Raw genomic sequence first — 22866 nt, 5'->3', positions numbered from 1 at the left:
TAAACAAATAGTCAATGTCAAATTCGTTAATCAAAATTGTCAATTTTCAAAAATTATGAAACTATGTATTTTGAATTTCGGAGAAAAATACAGAAAATTGTTAGTTTTTACTTTTTACAGAATGTGAATTGTGCCATACTGATATATATATATTGTTAAAAATTTGTATAGCCCATTATTTTTTTATATTTCACACAATACTTTCTCGCAATCTTTGCGTAACGTATATTAAAAGTGTAATGATATAAAAGCGCAGTCTTGTCTGATGTGTTTTGTGAAACGTAGAAATGAAAAATGAATGATAGCTCGGATACTATTCACTGGTCTGAGCCCCATTGCTCAAAGGATGCTTTAACTGATACATATGGATGGTTTTTGCAATTTCTACTTGCTGTATTGGCGTTTACGTGCCTAATAGGTATGTTTCTTCAAGGTTTGAGGTGAAGGTTGACACTAACATAATTATGAAATTGTATGAAAGAAAAAACAACGAGATTCAATCTACTAAATTTCTAAAGTTAAAATTTAGGCTCCCATAAATATGTTTTGGCCAGATTATTAAGACAAATTTTAATATCTAAATTACTTCCTAAATATATATACATGGTTAGCATATACAGTCAAAACCGGTTATAACGACATTGAAGGGACCGTATAGTTGCCGACGTTATATCCGATAGTCGTTATAAGCAATGTCATATACACAAGTACAGTACATATGTATGTACATTGTACATAGTTATATTATCATAGTTATCGATCTAGAATAGGTAGGTATGGGTTATAATATGGTATGTTAATATTATAATATGTAAACGAGTCAAAAAAGAAACAAAAATATTTATTACGAGATAATTAGGTACAAAAGTAATCAGTCATTTTGGTCTGTTTTTTTTTTTTAGCCCAGTCTCAAATATTTTTTGCATTTTACTTTTCATACTCCTCAAGGTATGAGTATCACCAGTATCAAACTGTTCGTTAAAGGCAACAAATTTTTTTAAGAGCCTCGGAAATCGTTGTTGGCTGAAACTGTTCGTTGGGAGAAAGTGCGTAGGTAATAATATGCCTAAATATTCATTCAATGCTTATAAATAAGATTTAAAATCGTTTGTTTTGCTGAGATAAGAAGCGGTTGGTCGTTATAGCCGATGAATATCGATAAAATTTCGTCGTTGTAAGCGATATGTCGCTGTATCCGATGTTGTTATAAGCGGTTTGTTTACTGAATAGTTTAATAGGGATTCGGACGGGACCATACAATCTGGTTGTAATAACCGATAGGTCGTTGTAAACGATGTCGTTATAAACGGTTTTGACTGTATATGCCTCTTTTAAGCTCTCTTTACCTTGTTTGTACATCTACTATGTTGTTTCAGGTAAAAGATTTTGTGAGCCAAAATATGCAAGAAGACCGTGGCTTATTTGGTTTTATGACACATCAAAACAAGGTTTAGGTGCATTAATTATACATGCTGCTAATGTTTGGTTGTCACCATATCAGACAGGAAACCCTTGCACTTGGTAAGAATTAAAATATTTGTATAAAATGTATAAGGGAGTTGTTTGATGAATAGTAGGTAGAGATGTTTAGTTATCTTTTCTTTGACAATATGTGGTATTGTGAGTTGTGACTTATTATATTCATATAGGTTAATTTTTATAACCAGCTATTGAGAATGTCTAGCCCATTACCACGAGCTATTAAAATAATTGTATTATAATAATGAAGCGTAACTAACTATAATCTATTACACATTGTTAGTCAATGCAACAATTAAAAAAGGTTTAAAACCTGATACCTGGACCCACAGACAGCAAAACAGGTGATAGTTTGCAAGAGTCTCAAAGTATATTTCTTTATATTCACAAGAAAAAAATTAATATAAAAAAAACTTAATGACAGTTGTTTTGGTTGCTTTTACTTATATATAAATGCACATAATGCATTGTCAACAAAATATATTTGTGTATACAAATTTTATTAATATAACCATTTATACAGTTAACAAAAATTTATTTGTCTTTGTTTCCAAGGTAACCATAAAAATTATCAACTAATAATCATTTTTTGTTGTAGGTACATAGTAAATTTTATGTTAGATTCAACCCTTGGACTGTTAATAATATGGGCTGGGATAAGACTTGCCCAATACTATGCTAGAGTTTATGATATTCCACTTATAAATTTTGGTGAATATGGTAAGTCAAATAATGAATGCATTATAGTATAAAACACATGAATGGGTTTCCAAGATGTTGGTGTATATCTCATATAACTTTTTCACTTCACAGAGATATTTTTGTTATTTCTTTGGGATTTCAACTGGAATCTTGAAAGTGCTTTTAAATTAAGAAATTTTACTTACTTTATAGGTAAACCACCAATGTGTTCTGCATGGTTATGCCAGGGTGTATTATATGCTGCACTGGCGACTTTTGCTAAGTCAATGCTAGCATTAGTTCTTCAGCTGCCACTAGTTCAGGCTGTTTTATCTACTCTACGGCTATCTCCAGTCTCTGACCCAAGACTGGAATTGGCTATTGTTATGCTCATTATACCATTTTTTGTTAATGTAAGTATATACATATTATATTTATTTAATTTCGTTTTATTGACACAAGTATCACAAATAGAAACACTGAAATTATACCTCATTTTATTATCACATTAATTTAAATCTCATCTGTGAACTAATGAATTTTTTCTGTGCCATTAAAATTGTAATTATATTTAATATCATAATAATTTTATATTAACGTTTTTTTTTATTACAGATTTTAATATTTTGGGTGACAGACAATTTCCTCATGTACCATCCTCGAGGAGTTAGCTCCAAGTTAAAGACGAAGGTAAATAACATTTCGTTGAATTACAAGGCTAGTAAAAGAGAACACTTAAATAATTTGGGTAGCCTTTTCACTTCTAAACAAATAGGGAAAATTTATTATTTAAATAGTTTTAATTCAATTATTTTGTAATAGCGCAAGAAGTACAAATCTACACATAATACCACATAAATAAGAATAAACTAACAACTAACATTTTTTTTATATATATTCTAGGACGGAAAAAAATAAGGTAAATTTGACTTATATGTAGTACTCCAAGTAATATTAAGGATGTCCATGGCTTTGGACCCCTTACGAAAATTAAAAAAGATTGATAATATTACATGATGTAAATGATATTGTCTCAGTTCCCAGTGAATTACATTAGGTTAGGTTAAAGCTAAAAGTTTGTACTTTCTTCGAATCATTTCACAAATCAATGTTTTAATTAGTTTCTGTGGTTAAAGAGCATGCGCCACCACATTGGATGGTGCACCATTGCCGAGTGATGAAAATATGTAAAAAACCTTGGAGCCGCGATTCGACAAATTTACCAAAAATAAAATAGATATTAGATATGAACGTCAGTAAAAAAATATCCTTAATTAAAATTTACTGTCAGTTCTCAAATCAAGTACTTAGAACGACAGTAGATTTTATCATGATCATCACATGGCATCATATAGCAGTTAGTGATTGTAATTAAATAAAAATCGTCAAAGTCGTAGAATAGTGACGGATCTGACAAATACATAGTAAACTTTACAGGGCAGCCATTTTAAAATAATATCATCATGTTAGTTTTTTTGTCATAACTTTTTTAATTCATATTCTGTTATTATGAAAATTGGCATACAAGCAAACAAAAGAGGTTGTTTTAAAACAAAATAAAAAATAATAACATTAAATTACACAGTTTTCTAGAAAAATGCTTCTATGAGCGTCTATCTAATCCGTCACTTTACCGACTGTATGTTATTAATTTGAAATTTTGATGGATTTTTTAATGTAGTAGTCAATGTAGTATCCAAATATGATAAAAAGTGGATTTTGGTTATTTTTCAAATCCGACATTATTCTACAATCATGACGAAATTATGAATAAATAAACAAGACAGCAGTTAGTTATTGTATTTAAATAAAAACACAAGAAAACAGCGTTTCACATACTTTTATTAGTAAAGAAAATAGCGATAATAATAATTATTTAGTGGAGTAATAATTATTGTAACATTTAATAAAACAGAACATGTAAACAGTCTTATCAGAGGTTAGTTCATTATCTCGTCTTTATTATTATTCACTGGACAAATGTACTGAATTGTGTATGTTATAGTTTAACACAATATGCACGCTTTTGAATATATACTCGTCTATTATAGAGCACCTTCGTATATAAATAATAATAAAAAAAATTACATCACGAAACAGATAAAATTAAGAGTAGACAATGTATGTAAATAAGCGGTCTCACTGCTAAAAGCAATTTCTTCCAGACGTTAATAAGCTAAGAAATATTTAAAATAATAAATATACCTATACTTTAATATTAACAATGTGATAAAGATATTGACTATCATGAACTGTAATTTGTATGTATATGGTTATTAGCAAAAATGGCAAGTGGGTAAGATAAAAGTAAAAATCTGCTGATAGTCAGAACGTACGTAAACGATATTATCTATACTAAAACTGGCAACACTGGTTGTTGCTTTCAATACATTTAGGTACTAGATAAATTACATTTTTTCTAATATCAGAACGTCGAACACACGTTCTGCAGGGTAAGGACTAACATCAACCGATCTGCCAAGGTGTATGCCGTAGAACCATTCGATTTTTATTTTCACAGAATCCATTGAAATACTGCGAAATTACCGCTTAAATCTTAATAATGCCAAAATTTAACCATTTCTTAAATTTCCATATTTCACAAATTTGTGATCAAATTCAAATCTGCGTAATTGTTGTAGCGACTTAAATAAATACCTTAAATAGATAAAGAATTAATAACCCATGAATTATTTCTATCTATCTAATTATATTCTACTATTAAAATTAAAAAAAATTGTAATCTTCTCCGGTGTACTACGCACTATAAGTAGGTATGGTAGATTAGCCGATTTGCACTCTCTCGACAGTATGTTTTAGATTCGCGAGAATTGCATAAAATAATCGAGAAACCCTGACCATGACTACTGTAAAGCACACAAAACAAAAGAAGATGTCTTCTTCTTTTTTAAAAGCGATGTATCTTTTGACGTATTAATAGTTGACGAACTATTAACACGTTATACGTTAATATATAATATATTATACGATAATTATTTAAATGTCTTATGTAAATTCCTACGTTATATATACAATAATTTTTCATGTCAGGTGCGGTACCAGTCGATAAAGAAAGATAAGAGCTGTTCCGATGAAGAAGAACAGTCGGCAGACGAGAGACTCCTCGGCGCCAGTGTATGACCCAACACCAAGCCTAGATTGTTACGGGCCTAAGTAGATAAGTCTTTATCTGTTTAATAAAAAAAATATCACTCTACTCGATAGTTAAGGTCTATATTTTATACTGTAACAAATACTGAAGAGTCCAAAATTTAACACAAATTTGACCTTGACCCAAGGCTGTCTCAGCCAGAAAAGTCACTACCAAATTAAATTAAATAACCAAACTAGGAAAAAGGTGACATAAATCCCAAAGAGGTTTCGCTGTACTCGTAGTTCTAGAAAAATGAAAAAATTTACACAATTCCAAGTGTCTATGACACTTGTCTTTGTATAATTTGTGTCTATGGTATGCTCTACGCTTCGAGGCAATAATTTTCTTTGAAATATTTTGTGATTACTTAATGTATAATTTAATTTCGCTCTTGATCAAGATTGTATATACAATTTACAATTAATATTTTAGCGAGAGCGTAATATGTAAATGCAATTATTGTTCCTTAGATATTTTCCGTTTTCATTCGTGTTAAAACTTGATATATTGAAACTTCAACTTTAAACACGATATTTTATCTCATTTTGCTAGGAACCATAGAGCTTGATTTTAGTCTGTGGTAAATGAAACATTCTGCATAACTATTTTTGTAATTGAGTATTTGTCGCAAATTGTAAATTTTTACTCGAAGTTTAATGCTTTTATGCATTTAAATATTCTTAGCAGTCTTAATTGGATTTAAATTCATTAATTGAATCATATCATATCATTCTTCAATTTGATTCAGACAATTCCGATTATATTTACGGTACCATGCGCGCCATAAAAGAGAAGACCCTGTAGTCGAAATGTAAAGGTATCTCATCTCGAATAATATAGTCCAGGCTAAAATGGTCTGAAAATCAACTGCGACGCAAGTTTACCCACACAATGTACGGAGTCTTATCTATCGTGGCGCGTGTTATACTTTAATTAATAGTTACCCCCTTACCGATAAAACTGAGGCTGACTCAAAACAATATTTAATTATTTTTAATGATAAAATCGTGGTATTTTTAAATAACGAACAATTTTTTCAACTGGCTACATTCTCCATTAACATAATAAAAGACACTTTTTTGTCTATCAATTTATAAAACAAGGTTTTGAAGTTGTAATTTTAACGTTTGTTTAAACCTCTGTCAACGCTTTTTCGTTTTATCAATAAATAAAAATACGGTTTAATACTCTTAAAGTTGAGATTTTATAGTTGTTGTTTATCGGTAAGGGGGTTTCAGCGAAGAGTAATTGTAGCCGGTTAATCATTGTATCAGGTATAACACTGTAAATATTAAATGTTTTAACTCACGCGTCCCACTATTTATCAGAATATTAGCGAACTATTTTCATCGATATTCTATCAAATTAGATTTTATAAATATACAGTAATGCTTAAATAAATAAAAATATTTTTTATATTTTTCGATTTTTGAAAAACGTTCCTAATAAGTACTTATAGCCCTGTAGTGCCATTTTTATTGATGACATAACTATAACATCGAATAAAGACTGAGGAAGTCGATAAAATTATTCCTAGAAAACGGTCATAAATTATAGCTTACTGAAAAACATTCCATGTTTGAAATTCCATTTCTAAATATTTGATTTACCTTATTTATGTTTTAATGTTTGTAACGTTTAAAATATATTTATGCAAACAATTTAAAAATAGAATTATAACTGTATCGTATTGTAACTTTCGAAATATCATCTGTCGATGATCGATTTTAGTATCTTGATTTATTCTGTGTCATAAATAAACATGATATGATGTTGATTGGCCTAAAGGTCTAGATACCAGGCCGTAAACTCAAAAAAAAAAAGATATGATGTTGACTATGAAATTCGTTAAGTTTGTTAAAGGTTTTAATCCGATCCGATTTGCCATTAATTGTAAAAAATATAACAATTAAGTTTTATAATTTGTATAATCATTGCTGTAAATATAATATCAATTATATTTTACATACGAAAATATAATAAATTATTGTAATACGTTGCAAATACTGGAATAGAAAGTAAAGGAATTTCGCTTTATTATAAAGAGTAGCGCTAAGTATGGCTTCTGTATGTCAAATCCAATAGGTTTCTGACAAACAGGAGTCGCATGTGCCAAGTCTCGATTTTAAGACATTCAGAACGTGATTACATAATGTATTTCTACTTATATAGATTGGATTAATTATTTTATTTTTGGACATATACTTCATGTATACAAAATATGTATATTTAAAGACAGTGAACACATTCTGTATACAAACAGAGAGTACAGTTTTCTTTTGAGTGACTAGGTTTTTTGACCAGTACTTATTTGAATAGCAGACCAACGTGCCAAATTATAGATCGCGTAAATATTTGTAATACCTGAGTTTTATGTATGGTTTTATTTTTTTTGTCTTGTTTTTTTGTTTACTTTTAGTAATAGGGTGACAATTTTATAAAACTTGACTCGACTTAATTACAAGCAAAGTTTACTACCATATCTCTAACGTGTAAAATTTCTTTTAAATTGTGACAAACAAAATTTCCGAAATTAAACACGATTCAAATTACATATCAACGTTATGACAAGTCTGTGGTTATAGAGAAACATTGACGTTGGGATACTTTTATGATGACCCGAGGGGACCGAGACAAAAATTTGTCATGACACCAAACGTGAGCTAATGTCGTTTGTGGGTCGCGTATCTTTGTCTAAGGCACTTGGTGCTTACTTTTGACGTCCCATAGATATTTTAGTTTGTTACCGATATTATTTTGTCGAAAGTTTTGTCTCCTATAAGCCCCAAATAGCTATGTAATGTATGACGTTAATTTGTGCCGTTATATAAAATTTCTTTACCGGATGAATGTAAATTTGTTACAAAATAAACATAACTCGACCATGTGAGTGGTTTACAGACGAGGTCAGCAAAGGGCTGCTGTATATTCTTGTTGATATCAAGTTCATCATATTACAATATTTGTTAGAAAATCGAGTTTTTAACAGATGTTGACGTTTTGAGGTTCTAGGAAGCCTCCCCGAATGTTTCCGCGGTGAAGTCCGTATGTATAAATTTTCATAAAAGTTAAACAGCAATAAAAAAATGAAGGAACGTAAAAAAATAAAATAATAAAAAATAAACAATTTATAAACACAATACTTTGGTATTTACATAAACGATTTTATAAGGATTATATTTATTCAGATCCTAAAGTGGCGTGTGCGGTGTGGCTCAGCGTCTGTAAAATAATGCAACAATGGACTAAGGTTTAATTAACAAAGTTTGTCATTATTTAGGCTGAGCGCGCACGGGTTACTTTTGTCACCGTTACATTAAAGTTTTTGTCATTGTCACGTCATGTTTCTAAAGTGGAGTGCGCTCACGAAGGGTGGCAGTGACATAACTTTTTTGATATCGTAGTGTCATTTGCTGATATGGATTTCGAAGAGACGGTAGCTAGCTATGATCTCATCAAACCCAGAATAAAGCGAAAAGAATACTGGGTACACCCCCTTTGGAGTCACAACCTACTAGTGGAAAGTTCTACATTATGTTCTCTTCCCATGCTTTAATTTTCAAATTAATGTCAAAGTAGTCTTTAAATTTTTTTTATCATAGACTATAGAGTGCTGGTCTATTTTCCACTTCTTAAATAATGATGTCATTATCAATATCGTCTTCTCCAATATTGACTTTTTGTGTTGAAGTCGAAAATCGGCAATGCGAACAAACGATGCTCATAGTGACAATTTTGTCACTCGTACGCACTGCTATAATAACCCAACGGCGCGTTGACAGTTTCGTCATGAGCTTGTTCGCCGGTCGGCGTATATAGTGACATTCACACACATGCGCGTATCCCCATACAAATCCACAGACTTGTTATGAGTGAGGAAACAGTGACAAAAGTCACCCGTGCGCGCTGGCACTTTTTATTACGAAAAAGGTTTGCTAACTAAAAATATCAATACCATAGACCAACGATATTTAATTAATTGAAGAAGTTTTATTTAAAGCTTTTAAATGTGTCGTTATTCTTATTCTTGTGTCATTTCGTATATGAATAAAAGTGTTGTTATACTAATTGAAGCTTATAGCGCGTTGACGAAGTTTTAATATTTGTATATTTTTTTAGTGATCTGAGTCATTTTGAATTTATTGTTCATGCATATGGATTTGTAATTGAAACATGTGATGTAAATAATATTTTAAGGGAATTATTGTGAATACATTTACATATGAGTGTATTATATCATATAAGTATTTATATCATATATTGAAACATGCGTGTGCAGTTGTTTATTGTTTATGCGAATAAATTCACGTCATGTGTTCAGTATTGTTTTATTTAGTATCGTAAGGTGTAAAACGAGTTAGGTATACAACCTCTGTAGCATTATTTTAAATTGATATTTAGTTTCTCTTTGGAAAAAGTAGGAAAATATTTGTGAAACAGAAGCAGGAATTTCTTAGCTCTCTATCGCATTTTTTAAACACTTTTATTAGTGTTTTGAGTAAAAATCAAATTTAAAAATGTTCTAGAAAAATTAAATATTTATGACTCAATGCATAAGGTATTTGGGGCCATTAAAGTATTACGTAAGCAGTATAGGGGGAGGGGGTCTTTGATTTTCTCATTTGGTAATAACGTCAACAGTAATTATTTCCTTTTTTACACACATTACCCACACATTGTCTATGCTTGAAAACGAAATTCACCATCGAGGATTCCTACAAAAAATTAATATGTTTATGTACTATTCTTTTTGAGAGCTTTGCTTACAAGAGGAAGCGCGGGGGGGGGGATGAATTGCAGTAAATCTGCTCACGTAATACTTGAACGGCCCCTAAGGAAATTAAACGAATTTGCCTCAAACTGCACTGTCCTGTTAGAAGTGCATCACTTCTACTTCTTTAATACTAAAGGTAAAGTAGTAATTATTGGTTTATCAGTTACATTTATTATGAGAGTGAAGGATGCGAGCGATCTATTAAAGCGCCGCGCAGTAGCCAATAGAGGTCTGTGTCTAATACATATAATAAATAAATTCATTACGTACTGACGCCTGCGCGCTAATAACGGTGTAGTTTCTGTAATAGAGTATTCTATAATTTTTGGACCAAATAAAACCTCTTTTTATAATCGTTGTCGTTACTAAGCAACTTGTTATGACAACGAGTTTATCAATATTTGTAATTTTGAAGATGAATTATTTCGTTTTTTATTCTATTTCTTTGTAGGTTAATTTGTAACGCCAGTCTAAAGTTATTCTAAGAGCCATGGAGGAAAGTGATCTACGTAAGTTATTGACGACCAAAAATGGATGTCGTATTCCTAAGATGTTACCGATACCAGATGTGCATAAGATCGACAAGCTGCCGTTTGTGCCTTTGCCTCCATACAATCGGATTAAGGTATTATTATGAGATATGAGTAGCCTAGTAGCTACGCGCGGGTCTATTAACCCCGGAATCCCATGTATATATCTATGTGTGCAATAAATACTTGCTTTTACGGTATATTTTAAAATATCCGGGTCGCAGTTCCAATTATGTGATTGGGTTTGTAAAGTACGAAAACGTACGTAAATCCAAAATTCCAGCGTAATAGACACGATCCATGTCAGATTTAAATAATAATAATTTAGTTTTTTATCTGATCTGATTTTCACTTTTGATAATTATATGAACAGATTTTGTATTAAATTCACTAAAAAGGTTACTTGAAATTTTCAGGATAAGCAAGCTAAATATCGGAAAATTCTTAAAGAGAGCGCCACCTATAGGAAAATAAGGATTGCTCAACCGCCGCTAGAAAGATGCGAATTAGACAACCTAGAAATTTCCCAAGATCGACATGTTGCAGTACTAAAACAATGTGCTAATAAGATTCAACCACCACCAATGCTCAAATCATGGGAGAGAAAAATTATCGGGTTAATTCCATCTAAATTGCGAAATGCCTTTCCTGCTATTACTGAAGAACTGATCCAGGAAAGTAAAGAATCCTGGAATGAGAATCTTCATGATTTAGCCGTGAAAACTGTAATTCGCGAAGTACCTGGGGTGTCCAGAAAGCGATATGAAGAGCCGCTGTTCAAATTTAGCGGCGTAACTGCAAATTATGACAGAATGGTTAAGTTTCGGAAAAAACTACAGGATGGATCCCTATTATTACATCCGTTTATTAGACTAGTTCTAGAATCGTCTGAAAAATCATTTCCGCCCCACATTATAAGTTTAGCTAAATATCGCGCTCGGGGTCCTATGGACTTAGAAGATTTCAAAACGAAGGTTTTAGAAGAAATTAAACGTGCTGATTATCTCGTCTCCAGTACCTGGTATTCAATACTAGTAGCATGGCTAAAAAACCCGCGTTGCTTAAAAGGCATGCGACCCAAGCGTGTACCGGTATTTGTAAAATGTGCCACCAAAATGATATCTATGCAAATCCAAGAACTAATGCGTCGTTCTATTGAGGCTTTGATCACAGCATTAAAGGATCCGGACTCTGTGCCTATCTTAAACCTTGATTTAGATTTTGATGGTGAATTTTTTTATGACTCTTCTCTGGAAACCGTTTATGAGGTTTTTCATAGTATCGCAAATGCAATTTCGCATATATCGCAACGTCTTATGCCCATTGAGCAATATTTAAAAATTCCATACAATTATGATGCATTGCCCGTCCAATACAACGAGTGGTTACACAAAGATGGACATGAAAGGTTACAAAAGGTACTAACGGCTGTTTATTCTCCTTTGGTGCAATATGTAGAAAGACTGAAGAAGGAGTACAGTATGCTATATGGTGCCCCTGCCAAGGCAGCACTTAAGAAATTTATTAATGAAGCTGGAGAGTTTGAAGAATCTCGGGATAAAATCAAATATTTTCAAGGTATTGATTCGGAAATAACGGCTATTTTAGAAAATGAATATTTCAACTGCGCTGTTGTATGTCAATTACGTATGGTCGATGGATTAAAACTAAAAGCAATGGAATTTATCAATGACATTATTGCTGGTATAGTTAAGAACCATATGGAAGAAAATGATTCAATTTGTCATGAATTTGAAATAATAGCCAGAAAGGCCCTGAAAGAACCAGAAAATGCAGCTGAACTGATTGAACAGGGTGTATATATCTTAGAAGCAAAAACTGTTTTGGTTGAAGTTTTGAAGGAAAGAATATTGAGACAACTTAATATTATTTCTAACCTGTTAGAGATGACTTCGTTAAGTCCAGAACACGTTGCCTCTAATACTAAAACAGTTAACTGGTTAACTGATATTAAACCAATATTTGAGAAGAATGCCGCCGCCTATGAAACCTTTAAAGGTGAAATGGAAGACAATTTACAACGCAAAATTGCAAAATTAAATAAAGAGGTTTTAGATATGATACCGTACCTACAACTTCTGGATAATATGGATGACATTAATCACACACTTGAATATTTAGAACATTTACGTAAGCTTGTACATAGACTTGATGCTTGTGACAAATTGGTCATATGGATAAACAATGAGGAAAAAACGTTTAAATTTCCCGTAACACAGTACCCAGATTTAGAAGAGTTAAAAGACTTTATTTTGCCGTTTCATAGTTTAGTTCACCTCGTTCATCGGTGGAAACGGAGTTACTATACCTGGATGGACGGACCATTTGAATATTTAGACCACAATCAGATTGAACAAGACCATGATTTTTATTACAAAGAATTTTTAAAGCTTTCTAAAAACTATAGGACCAAAATAAAACAACAAATAGCTGAAGGAGTTGAAAAGAGATTTCAAGGCCTTGTTGATGACCCCGATATTAATAATTTGCCTGCGCCTATGAAATTATGTGCACAAGCAGTGGTAGAAATAAAAGATTGGCGACCAAATGTTCAAATGGGTCATATCATGTGCAACCCCGCTCTAGTGCAGAGACATTGGGATGAAATGTCATCTATCGCCGGATTTGAATTGACGCCAACAGCAGGAACCACATTGAGAAAAATAATTAATTTCAATTTATGGGACGATATTGATCAATATGAAATTGTAAGTGTTGCGGCGACGAAGGAATTAGCTCTGATTACTAGTTTAAATAAAATGATGGCAGAATGGACCGATATATGTTTTAAAACAAGCCCTTATAAAGATACTGGAATCTTCATTCTTTCTGGCTTAGATGATATTCAAAGTGTCTTGGATGATCATATAGTTAAAACTGTTGGTATGCGAGGATCTGCTTTTGTAAAACCATTTGAAGCGCAAGTGAGGACCTGGTATGATAAAATAATGCGAGTGAATTCTACAATCGATGAGTGGGGTAAGGTTCAAAGTCAATGGCTCTATTTGTTACCAATTTTTTCATCTAAAGATATTGTTGCACAAATGCAAGAAGAAGGGGTTATGTTTGTTGAAGTAAATAACATTTATCGACGTTACATGGGATCAGTAGAGAAAGATCCCCATGTACTTGATGTTGCCGGTGGGGCCGGAGTGTTAGAGTCTTTTAGAATAGCATCAGGCCTACTCGAAAAAATTAATGACGGTGTCAATAATTATCTTGAGAAAAAAAGATTGTACTTTTCACGTTTCTTCTTTTTATCGAATGACGAAATGCTGGAAATTTTATCAGAAACCAAAAATCCATTAAAAGTCCAGCCACATCTAAAAAAATGTTTTGAGGGCATAAACAGATTGGTTTTCGATCCAGAATTTAACATATTAGCTATGATATCAATGGAAGGTGAACAAATTGAATTTATTGAAACGATAAGTGTTGCAGCGGCGAGAGGTTCCGTCGAAAAGTGGTTGTTACAAGTTGAGGATCAAATGCTAAGAGCAGTTAAATCAGAAACAGAATTATCATATTACGACTATCCGAATATGGGTCGAGTCGAATGGATATTATCGTGGGAAGGTATGGTTGTATTAGCAATATCACAAATTTACTGGGCCGTTGATGTTCATGAGTGCTTAAATACCCACAAACTCAGCCAACTTCAAGAATTTCACGTAGGTTTAACAAAACAACTAAACGAAACTGTTGCTGTCATTAGAAGATCCGACTTGACTAAACTGAATAGTATAACTGTGAAAGCATTAATTGTAATTGATGTACACGCTAAAGATGTAATATACGAGTTAGTAGGAAAAAATGTAACTGAAGTTACCGATTTTCAATGGCTAGCACAACTACGCTACTATTGGGAAGAAGAAAAAGTTTTTGTAAAAATCATTAATGCCGTTGTTAACTATGCCTATGAATATCTGGGAAATTCAGATCGCTTAGTTATAACGCCATTGACAGATCGTTGTTATCGTACTTTAATAGGAGCTTACTATCTTCATCTAAACGGTGCTCCTGAAGGTCCAGCTGGTACGGGTAAAACTGAAACCACCAAGGACTTAGCGAAAGCGTTGGCCGTGCAATGTGTCGTATTCAATTGTTCTGATGGCTTAGATTACAAAGCTATGGGTAAATTCTTTAAAGGCTTAGCGTCTTGTGGCGCGTGGGTGTGCTTTGATGAGTTTAACCGAATTGAAGTAGAGGTTTTGTCAGTGATAGCTCAACAGATTTTATGTATTGTACAAGCAGTAAGGCAGCACCTAGAAACTTTTGATTTTGAAGGTACTACTTTGACATTAAATCCGGCTTGTTATGTTTGTATCACTATGAATCCTGGTTACGCTGGTCGATCTGAACTTCCAGACAATTTGAAGGTCTTGTTTAGAACAGTGGCCATGATGGTGCCTGACTATGCTATGATTGGTGAGATATCGTTGTATTCGTTTGGATTTATTGATGCTAGAAACTTATCAGTTAAAATTGTCACAACATATCGACTTTGTTCGGAACAATTATCGTCTCAAAACCATTATGACTATGGAATGCGTGCTGTAAAAACAGTTTTATCAGCGGCTGGTAATTTAAAAAGAAGTTTCCCGAATGAAAGTGAAAGTATTTTATTACTAAGATCCATTACAGATGTCAATTTACCTAAGTTTTTATCGTTTGACGTACCTTTATTTGAAGGAATTATATCAGATTTGTTTCCGGGAATTTTTTTACCTAAACCAGATTATGAAAATTTTTTAAACGCATGTCACGATGTTTGTTCTGTTAATAATTTGCAGCCTATGGAATGTGCTCTCATTAAAATTATACAAACTTATGAAATGATGATTGTAAGACATGGATTTATGCTTGTTGGTGACCCGTTTTCTGGGAAATCTATGACATTAAAAGTCTTATCAGAAGCATTGACTTTAATGCATGAAAGAAACCAACCAGGTGGCTGTCCTTCAACTTACAAAGTTCTGAATCCTAAAGCTGTAACGATGGGTCAACTATATGGAGCATTTGACCCTGTATCTTATGAATGGACGGATGGGATTGTTGCAACTATGTTTCGGAATTTTGCGTCTGAAGATACTCCTGAACTGAAATGGATAGTATTTGACGGTCCCGTTGACGCAGTTTGGATAGAAAATATGAATACAGTTTTGGATGATAATAAAAAGCTATGCCTTACTTCAGGTGAGGTGATGGCGATGTCTAGCGTGATGTCTATGATTTTTGAAGTTATGGATCTATCACAAGCCTCGCCTGCTACCGTATCTCGATGTGGTATGATATATATGGAATCAGCCTCGTTAGGGTTTATGCCCTTTTATAAGTCATGGTTAAACACTTTAAATCCAATATGGCTAGAAGAAAATGAGGAATTTATTTTTGCATTATGTGAATGGCTTTTTGATCCTTTAGTTTATTTTGTCAGGCGACAATGTATTCAACTGGTCACGGCTGGCGAAGTGAATTTAATTGTCAGTACCCTCCGACTAATAGAAATGTTGATGGATAATGCTATTGAAGGGGAAGAGGATACAAAATATATAAGAACTTGGATACTAGCTTCATTTATGACTGCAATAGTTTGGGGTATTGGTGGAATATTACATACAGACTCTCGTGAAAAATTTGATGAATTAGTAAAAGATTATTTTAAAGGTGAATTTGGTATTCCCGCTAACTTGGACAGACTTGACGTCTCCATTCCTTCTGAAGGTATGATTATTGATCATTATTATATGTTCAAAACTAAAGGTTGCTGGAAACCATGGCCTGAAGCTGTGAAAGCAGCTCAAGTCAAAGAACAAATAAATTTATTGCAGACTGTTATTCCTACTCTTGAGACGGAAAAATATATTTATCTTTTAAAACTTCATACAAAGTTTTTAAAGCCTATCCTACTTATTGGCCCGACTGGCACTGGAAAAAGTTTTTACGTGCAAAATTTTCTTATGAATTGTATTGACATGGAAAAGTACACACCCGGTTTTATAACTTTTACAACAACTACTTCAGCTAACCAAACACAGGATCTTGTTCTGTCGAAGCTGGTAAAAAGAAGAAAGAACAATTACGGACCAGTTAGAGGAAAACAGGCTATCATTTTTATAGATGATATGAATATGCCAGCAAAAGAAGTATATGGTGCTCAACCTGCTATAGAATTATTAAGATTGTATTTTGACATTAAACATTGGTATGACTTAAAAACTACCGATAATTTATACTTATACGATACAACGTTCTACGGTGCTATTGGACCAGTGGGAGGAAGTAGACAGCTCATTTATCCCAGAATGTTGAGACACTACAATATTTACTCAATTAACGAATTTTCGAAGGAAAGTATGTCGAAAATATTTACATCATTGTTACAACTTGGATGGAGAAGAAATGGTTTCGGACAAGATACTCAACCTGTTATAGTTAATATTATTGCCGCCACCATGGAAATATACGACCAAGCTACTGAAGGTCTAAGGCCAACACCTGCAAAATCTCATTATATATTTAATTTACGAGATTTTTCGAGGGTTATACAAGGTTGTGCTTTATTGCGAAAAGAATCAGCAGATAGTAAAAAAACTTTTACCAGGGTATGGGTTCATGAAATATTAAGAGTATTTTATGATAGGCTTGTAGATGAGCCAGACCGGTTATGGTTTTTTAATATATTGAAAAAAGCTACGCGAGATTTTATGAAGGACACATTTGAGTCTGCTTTAGATACCTATCAAGATGAAAAGGGCGATGTCACTCAAGAGAATATTAAAAATTTAATGTTCGGTTGCTATTTAGATACTGACAGTGTTGAAGGTGAACGTAGATATGATGAAATGCCTTCTAAAGAAGTGGTCCTTAATGTGGCAATTCAAATGTTGGCTGAATATAATACGATGCATAAAGCTAAAATGAATATAGTCTTATTCGATTACGCTTTAGAGCATTTATCTAAAATATGTCGACTACTTTCAATGCCATCTGGCAATGCATTACTTGTTGGTGTTGGAGGTTCAGGTCGTCAATCTCTTACCCGCTTAGCAAGTACAGTTTTGGGTCAACAAACTTTTCAACCTGAAATCACGAAAGCTTACAGCGTTAAAGATTGGCATGATGATCTTAAGTTAGTTTTACGAGAATCCGGAGGATTAAACAAAGATACAACTTTCTTATTTACTGAAAGTCAAATAAAAGAAGAAACTTTCATACAAAACTTAGATAGTTTATTAAATTCTGGTGAAGTACCTAATTTATACGGCTTAGATGAAAAGCAAGAAATTCTTGAATTAGTACGTCTTGCAGCACAGGGAGGTAATCGAAATTTGGATATAAGCCCTTTGCAAATATTTTCATTCTTTGTAGGTCGATGTAAAGCGAAACTTCATATTGTTTTATGCTTTAGTCCAATTGGCAGCTCCTTTCGAACTAGACTGAGGCTATATCCTTCTTTAGTAAATTGCTGTACAATTGATTGGTATGACAGCTGGCCTGAAGAAGCTTTAGAAATGGTAGCAAATCATTATATGGGTAAAGTTAATGTAGCAGACGTTGTAAAGCAAGCCGCTGTTATTGCTTGTAAACAATTTCACGTAGATGCACGTAAAGTCTCAACAGATTTTTATAATGATTTTGGACGTAAAACTTATATAACATCAGCTTCGTATTTGGATTTAATAAAATCTTTTACTACATTAACGAATCGCAAACAAAGGGAGTTACGAGCAGCCAAATTAAGATATACCAATGGTCTTGATAAACTTATGCAAGCAGCAGATGCAGTGGCAATAATGCAACGTGATTTGAATGCGTTAAAACCACAACTTATTATAATGGCCGCGAAATCAACCAAAATGATGGAAGAAATTGCAGTAGAAACTGCAATAGCAGATAAAGCTGCAGCACAGGTAAGAGAAGACCAAAAGGTTGCAAATGTACAGGCAGCAGCAGCACAAGAACTTAAGAAAGACTGTGAAGCAGATCTAGCTCTAGCTTTACCTATATTAGAAGACGCTATCGCAGCTTTAAACACGCTAAAGCCGGCTGATATTACTATCGTAAAATCTATGAAAAATCCCCCTGCTACAGTAAAGCTGGTAATGGCAGCAGTTTGCGTTATGAAAGGTTTGCCTCCCGACAAAATACCTGATCCTGACAATCCAGGTAAAAAAATCTTTGATTTTTGGGGTCCAAGTAAAAGAATCTTAGGTGATATGAGTTTCTTAGAATCCTTAAAAAATTTTGATAAGGATAATATACCAGTAGCAACGATGCAAAAGATTAGAAAAGAATATCTGTCTAATAAAGACTTTAAGCCACATATAATTGCAAAGGCGTCAACGGCTGCTGAAGGTCTTTGTAAATGGATAATTGCTATGGATATGTATGACGCGGTAGCAAAAGTCGTAGCGCCTAAAAAGGCGAAATTGGAGGCGGCCGAAAGAGAATTTGCTCAGACTATGGCTATTCTAGAAGAAAAAAAGGCAACTGTCGCCCGATTAGAAGCAAAATTGGCGGAATTAAACGAGGCCTTGGAGGAAGCCAATCTAAAGAAGAAAGCTTTAGAAGATGAAGTGCAATTGTGTATAGACAAATTGTATCGTGCTGAAAAATTGATTGGTGGACTAGGTGGCGAAAGAGTCAGGTGGACAGCTGCTGCAGAAAACCTTCAAAAATTGTACGATAATTTGGCAGGAGACATATTAGTATCTTGCGGTATTATTGCCTACTTATCACCGTATACACTACCTGTTCGCACAGCTATTACTGAAACATGGCGAAAGCTAGTAATTGATTTAAAAATGCCTCATTCAGATCAATTTGTTTTTAAAGACATTTTGGGTACTGATATCAAAATACAAAATTGGTGTATTGCTGGGTTACCCAGAGATTCGTTTTCGATCGATAATGCAATTATACAAGACAATTCAATGAGATGGTCCCTCCTAGTGGATCCTCAGGGGCAGGCTAATAAATGGATAAAAACTATGGAAAAATTGAATGATCTACAAGTAATGAAGTTTACAGATGGCAATTATATGAAAGTGATTGAAACTTGTTTAGAATATGGTAAACCGGCACTGATTGATTGCATACTAGAGGATGTAGAAGCTCCTTTAGATCCCGTTCTACTTAAGAATACTTATATGCAAGCTGGTAAAGAGTTTATAGCTCTCGGTGATAATGTCATTGAATATCACCCACATTTCAGGCTTTACATGACTACAAAACTTAGAAACCCACATTATTTACCAGAAGTGTTTAATAAAGTTACTCTTATCAACTTTGCTTTAACTAAGGATGGACTAGAAGATCAACTTCTAGGAATAGTGGTTGCAAAAGAAAGACCTGATTTACAGGAAAAGCGGGAAAAGTTGATTGTACAAGGAGCGGCTAATCGAGCTGCTTTAAAGCAAGTTGAAGATGACATTTTACGAACTTTACAGGAATCTAAAGGGGATATTTTAGAAGATGAGAGCGCTATAGAAGTTTTAGACTCATCTAAATTGCTGGCCATTGACATTATGAAAAAACAAGAGGCTAGCTTAGAAACCGAAGAAATCATAGAAAAATTTAGATTGGGTTATCGACCTATAGCTTCGCATTCAGCTGTTTTATACTACTGTGTTACCGAATTACCAAATGTGGACCCAATGTATCAATATTCACTAACATGGTTCATTAATTTGTATATTATATCCATTGAAAACGCCAACAAATCAAAGGATTTAGACAAACGTTTAAAGTTTCTAAAAGACACTTTCACATACAATTTATACAGTAATGTTTGTAGATCTCTCTTTGATAAAGATAAACTGATGTTTTCTTTTATAATGTGCTCTAAGATGATGTTATCAACTGGTGAAATGAATCATGACGAATATAAATTTTTAATCACTGGAGGTATAGCTATTGAGAATCCACATAAAAAACCTTTTGACTGGTTGCCGGATAAAAGTTGGGATGAAATATGTAGAATTGACGATTTACCTGCATACAAAGGCTTTAAAAACAACTTCCTTAATACTGTTGCAAAATGGAAGGAGGTTTATGATGATCTTGAACCGCATACTAAACCTTTACCTGCTCCTTGGCACGATAAATTAACAGCTTTTCAAAAACTCTTGGTAGTAAGACTTTTAAGGCCAGATAAATTAACAATTGCTTTGTCTAACTTTGTAGAAAATCAAATGGGAGTAAAATACATTACACCACCACCATTCGATATAGGAAAGTCTTTCGGGGATTCAAATTGCTTAGCACCTTTAATATTTATTTTATCACCTGGCTCAGATCCTATGGGTGCACTGATAAAATACTGTGAGAAAATGGGTTATGCACATAGATTTAATTCTATATCATTAGGACAAGGCCAGGGGCCTATAGCTAGAGCAATGATTGAAAGGGCTCAGTTAGAAGGTGGATGGGTTTGCTTACAAAACTGTCACTTAGCAGTTTCCTGGCTACCTGTATTAGAGAAAATTGTAGAAGGCTTCGATCTAACTAACACTGATTTAAGCTTTAGGTTATGGTTGACAAGCTACCCATCTGATAAATTCCCGCAGTCTGTATTACAAGTAGGAGTGAAAATGACGAACGAACCACCCACAGGGCTACAACATAATCTAAACCGATCTTACTTATCGGAACCATTAAAAGAACCAGAGTTTTACGAAGGCTGTCCCGGAAAAGATAAAGCTTTTAGTAAACTGTTGTATGGAATAAGTTTCTTTCATGCAGTTGTTCAAGAAAGGAAAAAGTTTGGACCTTTGGGATGGAATATACAGTATGGTTTCAATGATTCAGATTTTCATATTTCGGTTATGCAGTTACAGATGTTTCTAAACCAATATGAAGAAATACAATACGTAGCTATTAAATATTTGACAGGTGAGTGTAATTATGGTGGTCGAGTAACCGATGATTGGGATAGACGACTGATTATTACGATTTTAGATAATTATGTCAATTCTGGTGTTGTTCATGATCCCAATCACTTATTTTGTGATCTTGGTACTCAGTATGGTTTACCACGTAGGTGTGAATATCAGGACTATCTCAAGCACATTGAATCTGTACCTGTAAATCCTCCCCCTGAGGTTTTCGGATTGCATATGAACGCAGGAATAACACGAGACTATACTATTTCAATGGAACTTACAGCAGCTTTAGTTCTAGTTGAAGGATCAGGTTCTGGTGGTGAGGGTGGAAACACTGAAGTTATCCTCATGCAAATGGCAACAGAAATTCTTTCGAAATTGCCACCGGCATTCGATGTAGAGACTGCCCAAAAGAAATATCCCGTTGATTACAATGAATCTATGAATACAGTACTTATACAAGAAATGGAAAGATTTAATAAACTTCTCCGTGAGATAAAAACTTCACTTTTAGATTTACAAAAAGCTGTCAAAGGGTTTATTGTGATGTCTCCAGCCTTAGATCTACAGTCTAACGCTATGCTTCTCGGTCGAATTCCAAGTAACTGGTCAAAAGTGTCTTATCCTAGTTTAAAACCTCTACCGAGTTATGTTGCGGACTTCATTGATCGGCTCGCTATGTTAGAAGACTGGTATCAAAATGGGAAGCCACCTACATTTTGGTTATCAGGATTTTTCTTTACACAAGCATTTTTAACTGGCTCTGTACAAAACTTTGCTCGAGCAAAGAAAATTCCAATAGATTTACTGATTTTCGATTTTGAAGTGAGAAAAGTTGATTATGAAACTACACCACCTGAATGGGGTGTTTATGTACAAGGACTTTTTATGGATGGCGGTCGTTGGGATAGGAGTAAACATGTAATAGGTGAACAGTTGCCTAAAATATTAAACGATAACATGCCAGTAGTATGGCTATATCCAACATTAAAGAATGAATTTGCTGAAGGTTCTAGGTATAGGTGTCCTCTTTATAAGACGCTCGAGAGAAAAGGAGTTCTTGCAACTACAGGTCATTCTTCGAATTTCGTTCTTGCTTTTTATTTGCCTTCAGATATGCCAGCAGCTCATTGGGTAAAACGGAGTGTTGCCTTACTACTTCAGCTAGATAACTAATGTAAACATTATTAACTACTAAAATGTAATTCTAACGAGATTTTATTGATCCTAACAATTTATGCTACTCTATTGGTGAACTATAGTAATAATGTAGTTTTAATATTTTGCGATTAATTAAACATGTCTTTGAAGTTATAATAAATAATAAAACAGTTTTTGGGT

The 22866-nt window shown here is 33.4% G+C and overlaps 2 protein-coding genes across 2 annotated transcripts; both read left to right on the top strand.

The window, feature by feature from the left end:
* The first annotated feature begins 64 nt into the window (after window positions 1-64).
* On the top strand, window positions 65-9634 carry LOC125058860 (store-operated calcium entry regulator STIMATE-like). Its single transcript, XM_047663006.1, has 6 exons — window positions 65-418; window positions 1377-1521; window positions 2078-2199; window positions 2374-2573; window positions 2776-2850; window positions 5212-9634. Exons 1-6 carry the CDS (start codon window positions 295-297, stop codon window positions 5299-5301), a joined length of 756 nt encoding a protein of 251 aa, XP_047518962.1. The 5' UTR covers window positions 65-294; the 3' UTR covers window positions 5302-9634.
* A 783-nt stretch (window positions 9635-10417) lies between these two features.
* LOC125063073 (dynein axonemal heavy chain 12) lies at window positions 10418-22859 on the top strand. The gene is made up of 2 exons (XM_047669312.1): window positions 10418-10713; window positions 11035-22859. The coding sequence occupies exons 1-2, from the start codon at window positions 10579-10581 to the stop codon at window positions 22699-22701; spliced, it is 11802 nt and encodes a 3933-aa protein (XP_047525268.1). The 5' UTR covers window positions 10418-10578; the 3' UTR covers window positions 22702-22859.
* The last annotated feature ends 7 nt before the right edge of the window (window positions 22860-22866 follow it).

This window comes from Pieris napi, chromosome 2, assembly GCF_905475465.1.
Source record: "Pieris napi chromosome 2, ilPieNapi1.2, whole genome shotgun sequence".
Classification (NCBI taxonomy): Eukaryota; Metazoa; Arthropoda; class Insecta; order Lepidoptera; family Pieridae; genus Pieris; species Pieris napi.
The sequence above is the reverse complement of the archived record's forward strand: the minus strand, read 5'-3'. Positions and strand labels throughout refer to the sequence as shown.

What these genes read in the sequence shown, in the direction of transcription:
- LOC125058860 (XM_047663006.1), top strand. Translation starts at nt 295, where the DNA reads ATGAATGATAGCTCGGATACTATTCACTGGTCTGAGCCCCATTGCTCA. An exon ending in TTATACCATTTTTTGTTAAT is followed by an intron (nt 2,574 to 2,775) that starts GTAAGTATATAC and finishes TTTTTATTACAG; the next exon opens with ATTTTAATATTTTGGGTGAC. An exon ending in GCTCCAAGTTAAAGACGAAG is followed by an intron (nt 2,851 to 5,211) that starts GTAAATAACATT and finishes TTTTCATGTCAG; the next exon opens with GTGCGGTACCAGTCGATAAA.
- LOC125063073 (XM_047669312.1), top strand. Translation starts at nt 10,579, where the DNA reads ATGGAGGAAAGTGATCTACGTAAGTTATTGACGACCAAAAATGGATGT. An exon ending in CTCCATACAATCGGATTAAG is followed by an intron (nt 10,714 to 11,034) that starts GTATTATTATGA and finishes TGAAATTTTCAG; the next exon opens with GATAAGCAAGCTAAATATCG.